Genomic DNA, 21066 nt, shown 5'->3' on the forward strand with positions numbered 1-21066 from the left:
TACAATAAATAACAACTAAAAATCGGATTAAATGAAAATCTTTATTTAAAATCGGGTATATTATAACAATAACAATTAGCGCAATGAGCTATTTTCCGACATGAATAACAAACATACATATAATAACAATGAACTGGTGACCTAGAAATAAAAGTAAATAGTTTTAAAAAGGTTACATATTTGATAAAAAGTATAGGCCTTTGCTACTTATTTCATGCAGACAATTACAAAAAAGTAAAGTAAAGCGCGTGCTCATCTTGAATAGGGCACGGGAAAACCTGGGAATATGACTGCAGCCGAATAAGCCTAAATTGAAGCTTATGTGGTGGTTGCCTTTCCATGTTTACAATAACATTTCGAGACAGCGGAACCATCCAGATGTCAGTTTCAACAGCATTTTGGCTTCAATGTTTCCCCTTTGGTTTTCCTATTCATCAACTGCTTGGGGTAAATTGCACTTCGCCAACAAATAATATTTGTATTTAGATCTGACGAGAGATATGATGACATCGAGTCATAATGCAGTAACATATAGACACGGACAGGCCATTATCAAATTCAAGATTTGGGTTATCTTTTAAAAAGATTGTTCAAATTTTGCTTTTTCTGACTCGACCATAGTTATCTAATCAACATCGAACTCATAACGATGTTTTGGGGAATATATCTCTAACCAGTTAGTTAAACGGTATGATTGCTTCAGTTGTTCCATATACATGTATATGCCCTCTTTAATTGCCCGCCTGATATCTCGGTAACTCGTGATTTATGGCGCTGTTATTGCCCAATTTTGAGCAATGTTCTTAATATTGGGAAAATATTTAGGTACAAGTATTCGTTAACTGTCGGTTCATTATGCTTCTCTTGATTCAAAAATTCATTTAAACAACACCATATCGAAATGCTCGCGATTTAGTGCACGCTATGCTTGAGTGTGCGAGTTTGAGAGAGCACATTAATAATTTATAACATTTTAGAATGCCGAGCATGCCCATGACAAGTTTTTCTTGGATGTCTGTTTGACGACTTGTGAAAAGGCTGTAATGCAATTGCACTCTCTTGTTACATAGCTAATATATATTTAATTAAATCGATCGTGTTCATAATGTCTCAGTTTCTTCTGGTCACATGTTATTGGTTTCGTTATACTTTCTATAGAGGTGGTTAGGCTGTTTGTAAAACTCAATTTTAAGTATAGAGCGCTCAATTTTAACGATCTACATATATTTTTTGTGGATCTTCAAAATTAGATCTTAGCTTGTGCTACCTTATACTACTGACACTAGTTTAACAAGTATAAAAGCCTTGTGGGGAAAAAAGAATAATATGTAATGCAACTGTTTTTGGTTCATTCGCCAGACTCAATCTACGTGAAATTAATGAACAGAAAATTTGAAAAACCCTCGATTATCATTGGTCCACACACAAATGCAAACAGCAAAACAAACATAAGCTGTTGTTTGCGGCATATTTAAAGTTAGATTCATAGAGCTCCAAATTGTTAAGTTCTTTGCAATACTATGAATGTCAAACAGACGAAAGGTCATTGAGATAACATCGGGCTATTTGGATGGCCTATATAGTTCCCTCAAGATTTCTACAAATCAGGATCTCTGGACTCTCCTGTATTTATAGTGTACTGAGATAACCGGATTTCTTTCATTATATATGACAAATTTGTGAAGTGAGGATGATATACAGTCTGTAATTGATCCTTATGACAGCAGCTTAATACATCAAACTTTGTATTGATCTACAGAAATACTGACTTTGCCCGTAGTGTTGATCGTAACTTTTGTGGGGTTGTAATGTCCAAATACATGGCATTGATTGAAGGGTCATTAAGCGGAAATTGTTTCGTAAAAATAAAACATAAATACAAACGGCTTCCTTTGTAGATAAATGACATAAATGTGTGTTTTAAATCTTGACAACATTTTTAGTTTGTATTCTATTTCATTGGAACTTCCTACATCTTAGGTGTTATAAAGGTAATGCTTAAATCTACAAGAAAACCAAACCATAAATCTTTTCTCGGCTTGACACTATAATTATATAGGCCAAGGTATTGTGTTAGGGCAATACGCTATACGTTAATGGTTATAGGTGTATATAACGTATGAATGGTTATAGGTGTATATAACGTATGAATGGTTATAGGTGTATATAACGTATGAATGGTTATAGGTGTATAAACGTATGAATGGTTATAGGTGTATATAACGTATGAATGGTTATAGGTGTATATAACGTATGAATGGTTATAGGTGTATATAACGTATGAATGGTTATAGGTGTATATAACGTACGTGTATAGGTCCGTTTTATTAAATGGGACGCGTTATAGGCACATCCGAGCCGGGCGGCCTCGGCGAGCGAGCTACCTTCGTTCACTAATTTGACCGCGTAATCCCCTCAAAAAGCTTTTATTTAATCATAACCAACCTAAGAGAATATGTGTTTATTTTCGACCGAAGTATCATGTAATAGTTTACCAATCGTGTTCAAGTTGAAATGACAACATGTAAATGGAAGTGATATAGTCACTATAGGTTATAGGTTTAGGTTTTGGGCGATAGTTATACGAATACATCACGCATGCCAACGTCGGTTCTACGACCATGCTCGGAGTAATTCATCAAGCATGTACTGATGGTGTAGGTACAACATAAAACATCCTTTGTCGTCTATCTATTGTTGCAGTTTTGCTAGTCTAAGATTGCTTAAAACTGGCTGTTGTAGAAAAATTGTCAAACGATCATAAATATTGATAGATATTTATCCAATTGTCTTGAAACGTGAAAGTTCTTGGCTTGTCGTAGTTATGTCGTAATTAATCGGCATCCGCATAACTACAGGCTTGCTTCAAAAGTGAGTCACATTATAATTTTCTATGGCAAAATTAATGATTATTTTGTTGACGGAATTATGAACAATGACTCCGCGCATGGTCACAGCACATTTATAGTCAAAAATAACATTTAACTTCCAAAATTTAAGCCACTGATGTGCTTTAAGTCGTATCGACATCATTGGAATTCAAACTCCCGTCGTAGGGCAATCGTCACTATTCATATGTAAAATTGGGGTCCATGGCGCGATTCATCACGATTAACATCAGGATCAATCGTAGCTTTAACCACGGTATTGAGAGTCAGGCTTATTATATAGTGTTCAAAATGAGAGTTTGGCTTTTACAAACAGGGGGGAAAGAAGACGGTCGGAACATCACACAGACAAAAATATATACAACGTTACATAAGCCATGTAAATGGTCTGAAATATGGCGTAATTCATCAAAAACAATCACTAAACATAGCCATTTATATGCAAACTCATTTCGTAAATGGATATTTGGTGGCTTAATGGCTAGAGTTAACGTTCATATTTTCACTGATTTAAATGCAAAATTGTGGCCAACCAGGAATTATACGTACAGACAAGGATGTCAATGGGATCCAGGGGAACAGTGTATCAAACATGAAACAGCTGATAAAAAACAGAGGAAATAATGAACAGTTTTGCATGGAAGCTTGAAAGTTTTTTTTTACAAATGTAAATTCATTTCCGATAATATATATATATGCGTGTGTTGACATATGGATTTACATCAACATTGTATGGTTAACTTGCATACCAATACAATCCATGTACACCAATACACTATCTGATACTTTGAGTTCGTGTATAAATAACCATTAACTATATCTTCTAAAGTAATGGCTGTTAAAAATACGTATTTGAGTAATACCTAAAGTTGAAGGAACTGTTTATTTTGGAAGCTTCATGCATGTCATAAGGCGTCGTAATATATTATTGCATTTCCAAATTATGTATGTTATTTCAAGCTTTTATTTTTGATGTTATGAGTCTGTTATTTAGCCAGTTATAAGCTACAGTACTGCTTAATGGGGTTAATAATATTTTTCTTGCATCACTGCTGTACAAAATAGAGCAATTATATTTTACATTGGTGTTGGGAAATGTACACCAAATTCAGCAGTATGTTGTGAAATGGGCTGGACGCCTGTCTTCATACGTCAATGGAAAATTATTGCTGGTTTCTGAGCTCGTATTTCCACTACAAACATGTCTCGTCTTAACGAAAGCTTTGCATTTTAAGCTGTCAAAAAAAACATTAACAATAGATCTGGATCCATTATGTTCGTAGTCACTTCCTTAATTTTAATTTACATCCTTATAATAATGTAACAATAGCTTTAGCAGAAGCAAGATTTAGACAAATCTGTGTTTGAAATACAAAAAATGACTGGAAAGTTCAAACCAGTGTATTATAAGTACGATGAAAATAATGGTGCACTTAATGCGCTGACCCTTTCCAACATATAATTGGTATTCAGATTCGCCACACTAGGCAGAGTCATGAATGAATTGGCAAAAACTGTATTCAGAGTGCCTGCCCTATAATTTTGGCTCAAGTACAATAAATTATCCAAACTTGTTTTTAATACGTATCATACATGTTTCTACACATACATATGTGATCGCCCAATATATCACCTATGTGGACGTTTATACAAATACTTGAACAAACCAGTTTTCACATACTGTGAGTCAGATGCAATAATGGATAAATGGCGGCCAGATGGATTTTCCCATTTAAGTACTGGTTTAAATAGCCCAATTTTAACAGAAACACGCACAAATCCAGGCAATTTCGAATTATCGTAAAATTTCCTTAAATATTTTTAGTGCATGTTTCGATATGGAATGTTTTTATCTAAGCTTACAATAAGTTTCTTGGGAAATTCTCTCCAAATGGAATCATTATTCCATAGAAATTTGGTCGGAATCAATCAAATGTCGCCTAATAGCCAGTTCTGTCTTCATCAGTATAAACCAAATATATTTTATTGTGTTGAAATCAGGTAACTGATCTAGCCATTACATGGTGTTAATTAAATGCCACACAAATTAGACTACTTTTCAAGAATGGAGATATTCTTTTCTTAATTAGTGTAACCTTTTAAACACAGCACCAACAAGTTGACATGCAGCGCTATGCTCACAGTAATCCAAGTCACAAGATTAAACTTATAATTATCACTTTATTACATTTGATATTCTCAAGTCATGATAAGCATTTGTTCCACCAGGTCCTCCTTAAAAAATATAAATAACTAAGTGAGACATATTGATATATATATTTGTATACACAAATGTACATGACCCTTTTTGCACTTGGTGTATTTTGGAGGAAACAGCTTGTTCTAAAAGATTTATTGTAACATACAATTACAAGCCTAATAAAACATGCACATTTCATAACTTACAGGTTGTGTTGATCTACAACAAAACATTTTAGCACATAGCATACAGCTTCTGCAAGTTTAACAAAAGAAACTCTATATCGGTTTTTCTTCACCTAAAATGGGGCTGAACATGGGACCCATTCACAATCATAAAATGATTTTTAAGACCACAAAAGTGGTAGCAAAATTCACAACTGTGATCTACATGATTTTCCTTCATCATTTTATTAATGGAATGTTGTTTATTCCTTTATATAGGTGTAGATTTTATAACTGTTAGCAAAAAGACATGGTATATCAAATCCTATTTCTAGCATTTTTTAAAAATTCGAAATCTGGCTTATTCACAATTTAGTTTCATTATTTTCACAATCTGAAGGGTCCTGGCCCACTTCCCAAATAGGTGAGACAAAAATTCTTGGGATGTCAACATTTATACAAAATGACACAACTTTTCACATTTAAAAATAAATGAACTCTAAACCATACTAAACTAAACACTTAAGTCACAAATGCCACTCAGAATGTTGTCCAACAGCGCTTGCTATGCTATCATTACATGAAAGCTTCAGCAAACTTCAGTCTAACCATGCTCTCTGACACTCAAGTTCACCTCATTTTATGGAGAACTGCGCTCATTCACTGACATTAACCTCATGTCTGACAGTCTCTTCCAGCCCATACACAGCAGCGATATCTTTCCAATCATTCATAAACTGCTATTCACAACCATACTGTTACATATTGATGACATAGTCAATTAACTGACTAGGTATTGGCACCATTTGTTTCCATTATTAATGCTCTGTCCCTGTTCTCTGACAGTATGTCTGAGAGAGGCATACTGCACTGTCCCATTTGTAAGGTGAAGGTCAATCTACTCACAATGTAATCATCAAGGTCAAGGCCACATTAAATGATCAATGTGAAGGCTGCATTAAGTCATCAAAATTCACATCTTGTCAAAATGAAGGTCACAAGTCAAAATCCTCATCTATATATTCCGCTTCAACTTCCATGCTGTCATCTGCCATGTCAGAGACTTCAATCCCAGCTTGCCTGGAAAATCAATGAATAACACACTCAGTACACACATTTATGCAACGATATTATTTCTTGAAGCACTTGCCTCTTGTCATATTTCAGAGTTTATCATCACATCACCACTGACTAAATCTCAGTTTCATACGTAAAAAAAATTCATACACAAATTTTGATAGCTTGAACTAACAGTTAAAATGGTGTTGGGGTATTACTATATAATGAGTCGTTTATTTTGAGCATTAAGTTTATCCTTTCAAAATAATATGGGGTCTACGAGTTAACAAATATAAAATTATGACTAATGGAGTTAACTTATGTTACATTTCAAGGATTCATGGCAAAAAAAAGTTGTCACAGACTGCCATATTTAAAATAGTTTCAACTACGCCTTTTAACAAGGATTACTATAAAACAATAAACATTAACTGAAAAAATACTGCACCCAGAGTTATGGTTCCTGTATACTGCACATCTGATCTATTTGTATATGAGCCTGAAGTCTATACCTCAAGACTTAAGGTTATGCTCCGGACAAGATTGCCCAGATGCACACACCCAAACATGCCTTCAATAACTATATCCCCTTCCCATTTCCGCGGGGGATAAAAAAGCAAAAACTCATCATACCCAGGGAGACCAGACTCTGCCTTGCAGGCTGCAGAATCTACTGTATTTTCCTCGCTGTCCCCCTTCTCATCAGTCTTCTCCTGTAATTTATTCCCTGGAGCGCTCCATAACACCAAATCACGACATGGATTCATTCTGAAACAGAATGGTACAAGTGTAATTTAATATGCATTGTAAAAAGATTCATATCAAAGGTGCATTCTGTCAGATAGGTGTATCATTTACTAGGTTTTCCACATTAACACATCATAAGCAATTGAAAATCTGACAAAAATCATAATAAGATATTTCATTCAACCATCCATTTTACATTTTATTGAAATTTACAATATGGTGGAAACACATGCATGACAAAGACAAAATACAATAGTTGACGTAATTTGTTTTCATATATTGTCAGAAGAAAAAGAGCATAGCAGAGGTTACCTTTCGGTCAAAAAGGGGAATCACTCAAAAGTGATAAAAGCCAAAAATATGGGCATAGCTTTAAATGTGCCACAGTTCATTCTGTCTCTGGCAACATTACGGAATTTAATTTAAATATTTTGAAACATTGAGTTATTGCCAAGGTTAAAGTTTTTGCACCTTTTAAAGTTTTATTTTTCAAAATGAAAATCAACAGGAAGACTGTTTTCACTATTGTGAGCCAAATTTCAAAATCTAAGGAGTAAAAATATCAAGTTTAAGAACTACTTTTAAATCAATAGTAGTGTCTTCCCTTTTATCAAAATTTGAACCTGTGAATTATGTAAAAAAAAAAAGATCATCTAAAAGATGCATGGATGCTCCCCATATTTCTATGAAATGGAAATATCAGGTTATGGGGAGATAACACAATACTTATGCAGGGTTGAATTATTAATCTTTGGTACACACTTCCTGTCATTGCCATTTATTTCTATACCAAGTTTCAATTGAATCCATCACATACATTCCAAAATATGACCTGGACAAGCACCCATATATGAAGGACAGGATTATGGTTATTATGCACTGCACTTCCTCTCGCATTTATGGATCTATATCTTAAGTTTTTGTACTTTCCAAGTTATGGGTTGGAGAAACTCCCATTTTCAAATAAGGGGAGTTTTAGGGGAGAACAAAACAATGCAGGACAGGATTGTGATCTTAGGTACTGCACTACATCTTGTTAGTTTCAGTTAGAAGATATGGCCCGGACAAGAACCCAGTTTTCAAAATGGCCCGGACAAGAACCCAATTTTGAAAACTATCAGGTAAAGGGAGATAATTACAACAAAGCACGGCAGGAGTACGGTTATTGAGCCAAGCACTTCCTCTCACTGCCATCAATCTCTATTGAAAGTTTCATTTCCATCCCTTTCATATTTTCCAAGATGGGAACCTGATTTCGAAAAATATCAGATGAAGGGGAGATAACTGAAACTAGACATCAAAAGGCACCATGTCAAGCCCAGTGGGAGAGCCTTTGACACAGACATAATGCACAGAATAACATGGATTTAAAGAACAATATGTGTAATTGCGAAACTAGGCCTCTTGATCTGTATTTATTAGGAACATTAATGCTTTAATAAAAGTGCATTTATGATTGTTTATATAACGTTTGCACTGAAACACGAAAACATCATTAACTATAAGAAAAAAACCTTGGATAATTATTTGTCAACAAGCCAGCATAGGAATGACAGTCAATGTCATCAGTGATCAAAACAGTGTGTGTGGGGCTTCTGATAGGTAGCTATGTAGCAAAGGGTTAACAAAAAAGGGGGTATTAATAAAAATAACTAATATACCAATAAATCTTCAAAAATAAGCATAAAAGAAGCAGAAAATGTGTTGATTCAAGTGTAAGATAGTATTTTATTTCAGTTTTGGTCATATAAAAACAATATTATCTATGACACTGTGAAAAAATATACAACCTTACACTGAAATAAACAAATAATCTCTATATATTCATTGGTAAACAGTAGATTTAACATTGATATGTTATTGACTGGAAGCAGCAAATCCTACAGAAAAATCAATAAGCAGAACAAGATACACACATTTTAACTAAAACTCTGAAATAACTAGCATTAAATTTACATTTTATCGAGGATTGCTTTTGGCACTACAGGTCGAGTTTCAATGGCACGCGGTAAACTGTCAATGTTCACGTGCAGACGGGGCTGCGTGCTTCCACTTGACATAGGTGTTTCCTCTGCATCTAGAAGGTCTTCATCCATCAAAGACAACCTATAACAGGCACTTATGTCAGTGTAAATCAATATAATTTCTGTGGCATGATTTTAAAAGCAAAAAACAAATCAATCTCATTTTGGATGGATTGAACAGTGGCAGATACTCATTTGAAAAATATTTTTCTAAAATTTGAGCATAAAATTATTCAACTTCAAATTCAGTAACTTCCGGTATTATCAACGCATTTTGGCATAGGATGCATTTTCTTTTACTTTTTCTTTATCTTTATAAATTTAAGAGAAAAGGTCTACTTTTTATCCTAAAGCCTCAGTAATTCCAATCAGTGTACCAGTATATGATAATGTATTTATAACTATGAAAAGTACTTGAAATTTTGTCTTTAAATTTGGATCAAAACACAGACAGATTTTCGTCCATAGATTTTGATCAAAATGCTCTGACAGATTTTTGTCTTTAGATTTGGATCAAAACACTTTGGAAAATCTAGGATGTTGAATGAATATGATATCTCTTAATCAGAATATATGGACACATCATTGATGCAATTCTTTCAAGATTACACACAAAATTAAAATGTTCTCTGCTCGGCCATATATATAGAACATAAGGAAGTACAACCATGAAGTCCTTAAACACAAATATATACATACAAACAAGCTCTCTACAATACTACAGTGGTCTAAATAGATACAATCTCAAATCTATACCTGTTTTCAAGATCCTGATAGTTCTGCCATTGAGTAGTGAGGTACCCGCCCTGACTGAAGTCCTGCTGCTGTTGCTGCTGTTGGTACTGCTGGTAGCAGGAGCTGTTCTGTTGGTTCTCTTGATTTGCAGCTGAATAATTGAATAACATTTAACAAGTTTGGGAGGAGCAGGAAAAAATATTATATAATATTTGGTGTATGCATAAAACTCAAATGCATGTGAAATGCATGTGACTTTCAGACACAAGAATGATGAAAAACAGTGGTCATAAATTTAAGTAACCTTGTAATAAACAAGGAATTTTCACAACCTATGGGTTCATGTTTTTAACACCAACTCAAGTTCTTCAGTGAATGCTAAAAATATATTAAAACATATGTAATTTGAGTCTCATCGAAACCAGGACAATCTTAGCAGCAATGAGAAAAAACGGGCATCTTACTTATTTAAATCAAGAAGCCTTAATTTCAGTAAAATTACTTTTTTACGCCAATTTCATCACAAATTCTGTTTTAATATGCTATCAATTTCTATAAAAATCACATGAAAAATTGCATAAGAAATTGTTTTATGCTGGTTAATATTTTACATACTAAAATGTAGAAAAGACATGTGCTAAAACTTTCTATGACAAAACTGTAACCAATTTTGAAATTGTATACAAGTTTTACAACTCTAAAGTATGGTCTGTCAAAAGAACAAATGCCCTTGGTTTAATAAGCGGTAGGGTTTCCCAGCTAAGATTGTCTGCTGATTTGAAGAGAAAATAGCCATGCATTTTATTATGTTTCAGGTGTGCAAAGGATAAACAAGCAATCGGCCTATTATCATAAGCTAATATTCTACAGGTCTACTGTTTCCATGAAATAAATCATGTCAAATGGAAACATGCTTATTACTGTTTAAAAATGTCAAGCCCAATGTTGACAAAATGTACAGGTATTCAATTTCAGGCTAAACACCAAATGCAATTAGAGTCAATAGACCTTACATACCAGTTATTATATCAGGTGTATTGCCTAGTGCATGGGAGGCCCCGGTGTGCCCTAGTGGTGGAGACGTTGCGTGTATTCGGAGGCCCTGAAGGTGATTGGTAATCTTCTCCTCTGTGAGGTGGATTTTGCTACTTGGACTCAATTCGCTGAGAATAGTAATAAAATACATGTCAATTTTGGAACAATAATTTCAGTCATCAAAATAAGACTCTTGAATAAACAAGCCAATATCGTACACAAGAGCTTGTCATCAGTTATACGACAAGACCTGCTACATACAATACAGAATTTGAACAAGCCTGGAAAACACACTTACCAGTCAGGGCTTGTGGGCTTGTTTTGACTAAATGTGTTATATATGTGTTGAATGCCTTTTGACATCATAAAATAACACAAAACTCTGAATTAAAACACTAAATTAACTTTCAATGTATATTTCTGATGCTGAATAGTGAATACATTTAGACTTTCCACAATTTACCAATCATTTTGGATGCTTCTTCAATACTGTAATTGTTATACTGACAGTTTACGACTCTAAACATGTACAAAGTTAAAAGAAAAGGCTGCAACAGATCTGATCAAATGCCCTTGTAATGAGCCAACCATCTAAATACCAAACAATAACATACTTGTCTTCCACTGGATGTCTCCTCTTTGGTCTGTTTACAAATCCACTGCAGGAAGGCACAGGATCTCCTCTGAGGTATATAAATAAATAATGAACATCAGCACATCACCAAAAATAAGAAATAAAGTACAATTTTTAACCTTGACAGAGTTCAGTCATGTCATGTCACAAAGATCTTCAAACCTGTATTTTAATAAAATGCTTACATTTATATTATTTATTTCCGAATAAGCTAAAATAATGATTCGTTCTACTTTTTTGTAAGTGACATTAAACAAAGAAGCACTTAAAGTATGGAAGCATATTCATTTGCATCCCTTCATATACCAATATGTATATATAATATGTATACTAAATGTGAGTCTTCCAAGTGCTATTTATAGACTACATTAAAATGTACTTACAAATTGTAAGTCAGGGCAGTGCAACTTGCTGTGGGGGTGCTGGGTAATGCCATGGAACACATGGTTGAGGTACTGCTGCCTGCAAACATACCAACCCATTCACATATTGTGACCAGCAACAAACACAACAGAGAAAGAGAAACAAGCAATCTACTTTTTACTTAAGGAGAGGAAGGAGCGTATCTCGTTTTAAAACTCATAGGCATTCTCATCATACATTTGTTTCATCTTGCCCTATCGCATTTTGAGATAGGACTTAGCAACCTCACAGTAAAGCATTTGACAAGTTGTTTCTGAATGCAGACACACACTAAAGCAAATTTACGGAAGTTTCATTGTCTTGTAGGAACCTTTCTTTCAGAAGTTTGAATGGTTCAGGAACAGTTTGGCCAAAATGGGCTGTAACAAGAAACTCTTGTACAGATTCTTTTGCTGCAAATATTCCCAAATGGATGCATAAACAATGCAGAGAGCACACTCTCTTAAAACATTTCCTTGTCCACAAAAAAAACGAAACAAAGTATTCTTAATGTCTTGCTTATCCATAGAAGTTTTAATTTCAGTCCCATTATAATGCTTGTAAAGTTTTCCTAATAGCCAAATTTAAATCCTCCTGGAAAGGCTTAGCTAACAAAAGTCTAAACTGAATGACATGAGTGTTTGTTGTCTCAGTTGAACATCGTCAGCTCAAACTTGCTTGGCTTAATTTCTTCACAATGAAGATAACCATTGCCCCTTGGCTCTAATTCCCAAAGGCTCGAGGTATTTTCGCCAGTCCCTAAGAGTTCGTGCTGACAGGGTTCGACTGCAGTGCCAACCACAAAATGAGTATCAAATGTAGTTGTACATGTATTACAGTAATACAGAACAATTCAAAATTGAAACCGCAAAAGAAATTTTAATCCCAGACGAGCTCCCAATTCTGTTACAACCAACTTATGTTTAACAGTCAATTTTTTTATCATGGCATCATTTTTAACACAAATTTTGTGTTGTGGTGCCGAGCAGCATAAGTTATCACAGTATTATGAACAAAAAATGCATTGATATTGGTCAGTACACAATGTTATAACAGGAAAAAAACACAATTACTTCATGTAGAAAAAAATGAAGTCTAACAAATAAGTTGAATAATAATGTTCAATACACACCTGTGAATACATTAATACCCAGTTGGTTTGGAACAAGAGGCGCTGTAGTCTGCCATGGCATTCTCTGTGGCACAACATGCTGCCATGTGGCGCTGCAACCTGTCGGTGCAAACATCCTACCTGTCAGCACAGACTGTGGAAACCGTGTTTTGGGCCAGGTTGTCAAGGCCGGAGCGTATATACATGACTGCATGGGAGAAGTGAAGGTAAAACTAGTCAAATTGGAAGGATATGATGAAATGTTAACATTGGCACTTGACTGTGGGCTTAATACTGGTGCTTCTACGGGGTTAATGCTGTTTGAACATGAAATGAACTGACTTTGGCGAGGTCCTTGATGATCACACATTAGGTTTGGTATCTGTGCTGTACTATCACAATCAAAGTCAATATCTAATACTTGGCTTTGATTTTTAATACCTTGCACAAGTAAAGGTTCTGCTATGTTATTTGGTGAAAGATCAGCATTGGGTTGACTAGCTGTGTTGTGTAGAATCTGTGGTGATCTCAGTCCATTTAACTGGCCGGTACGACCAGTGAAAGACACTATATTTCTTTGAGGCATGTAATTGTTGTTCATCATTGTGAAGTCATTTCTGGGAACAGGAAAGCCTGATCCAAAATGCTGCGTCATCTTTTAGGTGGTACACAGTTACTTATCTGAAACAAACTCAATATAATTTCTGACTGTTTACTAGTAATCTTTATGTATGTATGAAGATTGAAGTTCTTACAAGATTATGATGAGACCACAGATGCTCAACTGACAAACCAGATACAAAAAAATGGACAAACTTCTTCGTACAGGGGTAAATTGTAATATGATGTTCATGCACAAGTTAATCTGATCTTAAATATTTCAAAATTTGATTTATTAAAATGAAAAGTCATCACATCTGAATGTAATCAGATTTTTTTTTAAATTGACTTTGAAGAAGATACATGTTACTTGTAAGCCTATTGCATTTTCTTCCTTTTATATTTTTCTATGATGTGTAATGATCTGTAGCATAATTATTCTCATCAAAGCCTTCCGTAGAACACAAGAAATAACTATATATTATATAAAATGCTTCTAGAAGTAGAAAAAAAAATGTCTGAGCATCTGATTTCTGTTTTTGTGACCAAAATCCTGTAGAAAGCTTTCTAGAAATATGGCATGATTGTGTAAGTAAGCATTCAGTGATTCACAGGCATCGACATTTGTGCATTTTGGATAAACAAGGCTGAATCGTTACACTATAGTCCAAATAATCGTACGTTTCAGGATTCATTTACTTTTTTGATATGGCAAATCCTTCACGTACAAATTGTTTAGTATCAAAAGTGGGTAGTTATTCCGATCGGGATTCCGGGTTAAAGCATTTAACATCTAAAACATATCATAAAAACAAGAAATATTACCAGATTATGTTATTTTATATCAGTTCCATCCATAAAAATGTCATATCCTACAAAGAATTATGAGTTTGATGTGTTTTTTCATTTCTTCCTGTCAAAACATAGCGATATATACATGAAGGGCACCTGCAAGGCTTCAATGCACAATTTTTAAACAATCGGAATATTTCGGCCATGGCCAAGTTGTTACGATTGTATTTACGAGGTCTATCTCGAAGCTTGTCAGAGGTGGCCGAGTTATTACGATTGGGTCGAGTTGTTCCGCTTGGCATAATTGTTGTCTGTGTCAGTCAACTTTCGTTTTATTGGAAAGGTAAATAATGTGTTTTAATGCATTAAATGCTTGTTTTGTGCAAAATAACTTTTCACTTACATGGTAAAATATGAATATAAACCTTTATGATCAATTTAAACCATAAAATACTTCACTAAATACAATTTCAATATTTTCAAAACACCCCCGGTTTTTGCACAAACCCCTTTAGACGTTAGGGATTGGAAGAATCCTGTATAACTATAACACGTCTATAATATTAGACTAGGTTACACTAGTGCTCCACATCAAAACAATTAACAAGCCCTGCTACATCTTTATATTATACAAGAATTGAACAAAGCCAGATGAGCATTTTTCTGATGCAAGGTTTGCAGATAGAGACTTGCACTAATTTTGACCCATATTCCATAAACTTGGAGATTTAGGACAACATTGCTAAAGATTACAAAAATGAACATCAAGTCTTTCATTAGAGCTTCCTAATAGTGCTGTCAAGGACCCAAGTAGGGCACCACATGACATAGGTACAAAAAAGTACAGCAATTCAACTCAGGACCTCCATCTTGAACCTGCTTAATCTGGGAAAAGAACAAAGCCAAAGGCATTTATTTCACAAAAAAATGAACAATGTTTTTTTTCAATAATTTCACCGAATTGAGGGAAACATATTGAATTACTTACATCACTTCGATTTCCCAACAATAAGTGTTATTTTAATTAGAAATGGCAATCACTGGACACAAATCTAACCAAAACTGAAAAACTTTTTTCATTTATATTGACAAGTCGTGTATTTTCGCGAACTTTCGAGATCAGTCTGAAATGCGGTATCCGGTTTTCAAGGGCAGTTTTATTTGCCGGTATCCGGGATTTATTTTCGGAAAAGCCGGGACTATTACTATCGAGTCCGGCGTAGGAACAATAAAATAACATATGCCGGAACCATCAATGGTTGACTGTATTAAAAGTATGTTTTTCAAATGAAATGGCTTGAAATATGTCAGGATTTACCTGCATTTCATTGTGCAGTGAAACTATTCAATTAAAATGCTGCTTTCATTTTGCAGAGTTGTTGCAAGAACATTAGCAGCCCAATGATATTATATCAGCCCATTAGAACTAACTATTTGGTAGTGTTTAATATGTTGCTTTCGGTCAGATAGGATTGTAAGAGGCAGGTAGCAGACTTAGATACATGTAATTCGTACGCTGACAGTTTTTACAAAAGGATATTATTAGGCAAGCAGTCGAACGCCTTCGACAAATATACCAGCCTGCCTCCAGTCCTCGTTTTTTTTTTCAATAATATTGTTTGACAACCGTGTCTTTTTTAAAGCATATATGTATTTATCAAAAGTTGAGTAAAAGAAAAGGGATAGTTGTTCAGCAATAACCTTTTCAAAATTGTTTGAAGGTATCGAGGGATACTTAACATGTATATCATTTGAATTAACCAACGCATCCTTATTTTTAAAGAGAGGCGTGACCTGATGGTCATTTGGCTCGACTTATCAAGTTTAAAAAGTTTTGCAGATATTTTGTCAGCTCCAGTTGCTTTTTTGTACTAAAGTGTTTAATAACAAATTATTGCGGATTACGTTTGAACTAAGAAGGTATTTTGTTTAAATTCGTCATCTTTGATTTTATTTAGGCTCGGTGGTTTTCTGAGTTGTATTCATAAGTGTGTCCAATTGGTGCGGAGACATTCGTAAAGCAAAAATATGCAACATCAACATTGCTTGAGACTGTCACTTTATTTTAATTAAGATTTCTTTTTGTTTGACAGAAATGTTATAGTTTTCCAGAAGTCTGCTGATTTCGCTCCCCTTATACATATTTATTGAAAGTAGTTATTAATTTCTTTAGTTGTGTTACAAGATTTCCTTAGTGTCTATACTTTCCCCAGTTTTCTCATTTCTTGAACTTCCCTATTCACGTTAGGAACCTGTCGCGTTTTTTTTCTATACATTTCTTTGTCTGGGACATGTTTGTCAAATAACTATGCTGCTTCCGTTTAGAATTTGATGTACATGTATAGATCCATGATTTACTGGATGGTTATTGCTAATATTTTCTTCATGTGACGGAACAATGATGGAGCAAGATCTATGTTTAAACATTTATGTCTCGTTTTCAGAACATTCTATATTTCAATTTGACTTTTTCAAGTGGTTGTATAATGAGTTATAAAAACGGTGTAGACAAAGTTATGACGATCACTAATTCTAGTGGCAATGTTCTGCGTATTCATTCACAAAACTAAGAAAATAATATAAATCAGAGATGGTACACAATTCTTCATAAATTATTTTAATCAAGTATGTTTTTTATAAGATTGTGTCTATTAAAATGCTATAAAATCTAGATGGGACTTGCCCGATTGACACTGTTCAATAGGTCATAAATTAGTCTATTGTTAAAATTATGTGATCAATTGTGGTTAACATTTTAACTAGGTGTAAGGATATCAAAGAAAGGCTAAATATCAGAAAACTTAGAAGGACGATAAAAACACGGGAAATGTATTATAATACTTTGATATTGAACTAATTAAATACTTGAGTAGGCACATTTGAACATAACGGATTATTTTTTTTACTTAAGCATTACAACCTCATCGTCATTCAAACAAATATACAAACAAATATGGCATGTGAGCTGTCATTTTTTTATATAATTGTAATACATTGTATTTCCTTCAACACATATAAAAAAGAAATTCATATATGAGAGTAAATGTATATTATCTGAAACAAACTGAGCTACAGGATCGCTTAAACACATTATTAACGCCTGCATGAATAGGAATATATACCGTGATAAAAAAAAAATCAGTTTTTGTATAATGGAATTTTCGAAAAGAGTCAAAAGTTTGTAAGAAACACGGAGTTTAAAATATCACAGTGTAGAAACCGTAATTAAAATGGAAATCATTTAATTTTCAAAATAATATTATATTTTTGAGTCTCTTAATTTGAAGGACTTATCGCAATACATATCTAATTTTTAAGGAGTATTTGTTTTCTAATTTGCATCTGAATACAATACATTTCATCAAACTCGTCGGAGTATAATTAAAACTGGGGATATGCAAACGTCCACATTTTGTATTTTCTGATGCGGACGTATGACGATTGTTCAAAACTCGACTTTATTTCTCTGACTACATACCATCTTAAAATATTAAAATAATTATAATTAATAATTTGTTTTAATTTGTTTGAAACAATATTATTATTTTATATGTCAGTACGTCTTTAAAGACATGCTAATTGGTACTTATGATTAACATATAGAATAAATAAAATAAGGGCAAACAATTAGCATTATTTTTACTTAAATTGCATACACTATAGCAATAGAGAGACTAACATACAGCGTACAAGTATAGGGAAATTGCATCAGACATTTTACAAGTGATAATTAAAATACAATAATATTAATGTATGCAAAATAACGTCGCCCGATTCAAATGAACAAGGCGTGTGTTTTTTTCCACCATCCATTTATCCCATCCCATCCCATTCATCCATCCATGAACTTTGTAGGCAGAAGATTTCAGAGGTTCAGAGGTTCAGAGGTTCAGAGTGTACCTTAATGTTTATCGTCAGAAAGTTGTGTTTGCCTTCTTATATGTATGATTTATGTGTCTGTTCCACGAAAGATCTGAGGACAGGTCAACACCTAGATATTTTACTAAAGATACAGATTCTAGTAAGCAATTGAAAAGAGTGTACTCTGTTGGAATTGGGATTTTGGCCCTTGTTGAGAGAGTTAAATAAATCGCAGTGTGATTAACATGTTGACCCGACCGACCCTATCTTTTCCGACCGACCCTACACTTTTTTGACGTAGTGTGGATTTTTTTTTGTAATTTCCTAAGAAATGTGCATCTTGTGAGTGAAAATGTTAAAATTTGACCATTTTATATCTTATTTTTTCTGTATGAGTGATATACTCTGATATAGGTGGGTTTGGTACGGAATCCTGGTTCTCCAAAAAAATAAATAGAACATAGTTATACCTACCTACCCTATTATTTTGAGATGATAGTGGAAACAAATTGAAGAACAAATTCATATTTAAACCTATTACTAGAAAGTTTAATCCGGCGAGGGAGTCAACGGGAATGCCGACAGGGCTATTGTTGTTGCATTCTTAATCTTAATGTATCTAAGGGACACAATTCTTTATATACTACAGCATATTTCTCTATCGTAGTTATTCATACTGAATACTATGTTTCCTATATAGCTATGCCTGTAGTACTTATTGTATTTCACTTGATGCTTGGGTATGAATGAATAAACATGTAACTCCATTTGAGATCTTATGAATCTAACCCATTCCACAGGTTGTTGTAAGAACTAAACCAACAACGCAACATGGTGTCAGAAGTTGGTGAACTGATTCTTATGGATTAAATTGAAATTAAATGGAATAATTAAATTGTAATTGTGAAGCTCATTCTAGTTATTTCAAAATACCATGATGTATTTACTGGTCTGGGAACACTTCCAGGTGAATGTGACATACATATAAAATCAGATGCAATACCTGTAGTACACCCTCCAAGACGTGTACCTATTGCAATTAAGGACAGACTAAAAACAGAATTAGACAGAATGGTTAAAGACAAAGTCATTGTCAAAGTGACAGAACCGTCTGTATGGGTCAACAGTATGGTAACTGTTGAAAAACTCAATGGCTCTTTAAGGGTATGCCTAGGTATGACGCGAGAACCGGTTATTGGTCTGTTAAACTGAACAAGAAATCATCATTTCTGACAGTTTTCAATACTCCATTTGGCAGATATAGGTATCTGAGACTTCCCTATGGTGTAAATTGTGCTCAAGACGTCTTCGTCCAGAAAATGGAGTCTTGTCTTGAAGGTTTGAATGGCGTCAAGGTCATTGTTGACGATATTGTTTGTTATGGCAAAGACAAACAAGAACATGACAGAAACTTGGACAAACTTATGGAAAGATGTCAACAAAAAGGTCTCAAACTCAATGCTGACAAAACCGAGATTGGTAAGTCAGAAATACCTTTCTTTGGACATTTACTGACGTCAGTCGGACTGAAAATTGATCCTTCAAAGGTAAGAGCTGTCCAGGAAATGCCGTCTCCTAAGTCAAAGTCTGAGCTAGAGACTATATTAGGAATGGTAAATTATCTGCAACGATTTGCATCCAATCTTGCAGAAATGACTAGTCTGTTACGACAGTTGCTGAAGAAAGACAGTATTTTCCGGTGGGACCCGGAACATGAAATTGCCTTGAACAAAATAAAAAGGGTAATAACTCAAAACCCAGGACAGGTACTCTCGTACTTTGATCCAAATATTGAAGTTGTGCTGCAAGTAGACGCATCACAAAATGGACTTGGTTGTGTTTTGCTTCAAAACGACAAACCAGTTTTCTTTGCTTCGAAAGCATTGACGTCTGCAGAAAGAAACAATGCCCAGATTACAAAAGAGCTCTATGCTGTATTGTATGACATGACCAAGTTTCATCAAATGACATATGGACGACATGCTGTAGTCCAAAGTGATCACAAGCCACTTGTGAGTATAACACGCAAAAGTTTGCATGTTGCTCCGCCAAGATTGCAAAAGATGATTTTGCAATTACAGAAATACGATTATGAAATTGTTCATGTACCTGGAAAGGACATTCCAGTAGCTGACACACTAAGTCGCAACTATTTGCAAGATGAACAGATTGATGTATGCAAAGACATAGATGTTCATGTACATTCTGTCATAGAAAACATTGCTATGAGTGATCAGAAAATGACCCTAATCAAAAGCAAAATTGAGACTGATCAAGAGATGCAGACTCTGAAACACACAATATTAACAGGTTGGCCTGATAAGAGACAGAACTGTCCAAATAGTATTTTACAATATTGGAATTTCAGAGACGAACTAACAGTCATTGACGATTTTTTGTTAAAAGGAAACAATGTCATAATTCCCAAAGATTTGAGACATATGATGCTGGACAAAGTTCATGATTCACACTTAGGCATAGAGAAATGTACTCAGCGTGCAAGAAGTGTAATGTTTTGGCCCAATATGACCAAAGATATAAAGAACAAAGTACTCAATTGTCCCATATGTCTTGAACACAGAAACTCCAATGTCAAGGAACCAATGATTTCTAATCAGATTCCCAGCAGGCCATGGGAAGTTGTGGCTATTGATATTTTTCACTGGAATGACAGTAACTACATTGTTGTAGTTGAACTGTATAGCAGATATTTTGAATGCGGGTTACTCAGAAATATGAGAACTGACACGGTTATTCACAAATTGAAGGGCTATTTTGCTACATATGGAATACCCTCAAAAGTCATTAGTGACA

The 21066-nt window shown here is 34.3% G+C and overlaps 1 protein-coding gene across 5 annotated transcripts; it reads right to left on the reverse strand.

Annotated features, from left to right (window-relative positions):
- Positions 1-5057: 5057 nt before the first annotated feature.
- Positions 5058-15514, reverse strand: LOC128232314 (uncharacterized). Of its 5 annotated transcripts, none has more exons than XM_052945800.1 (9): positions 15380-15514; positions 13021-13680; positions 11870-11948; positions 11467-11535; positions 10835-10980; positions 9839-9968; positions 9015-9164; positions 6945-7079; positions 5058-6332 (listed from the first exon to the last, which is right to left on the reverse strand). In XM_052945800.1, the coding sequence occupies exons 2-9, from the start codon at positions 13652-13654 to the stop codon at positions 6248-6250; spliced, it is 1428 nt and encodes a 475-aa protein (XP_052801760.1). In that variant the 5' UTR covers positions 13655-13680; positions 15380-15514; the 3' UTR covers positions 5058-6247. The 5 variants fall into 5 exon arrangements, with proteins under 5 accessions (XP_052801760.1, XP_052801761.1, XP_052801763.1 ...); XM_052945801.1 differs by lacking the exon at positions 15380-15514 and adding an exon at positions 14425-15371; XM_052945803.1 differs by lacking the exon at positions 15380-15514 and having other exon boundaries at positions 5059-6332; positions 13021-13119; positions 13441-15371.
- Between the last annotated feature and the right edge of the window lie 5552 nt (positions 15515-21066).

This window comes from Mya arenaria, chromosome 4 (genome assembly GCF_026914265.1).
Source record: "Mya arenaria isolate MELC-2E11 chromosome 4, ASM2691426v1".
In the NCBI taxonomy this organism is placed as follows: Eukaryota; Metazoa; Mollusca; class Bivalvia; order Myida; family Myidae; genus Mya; species Mya arenaria.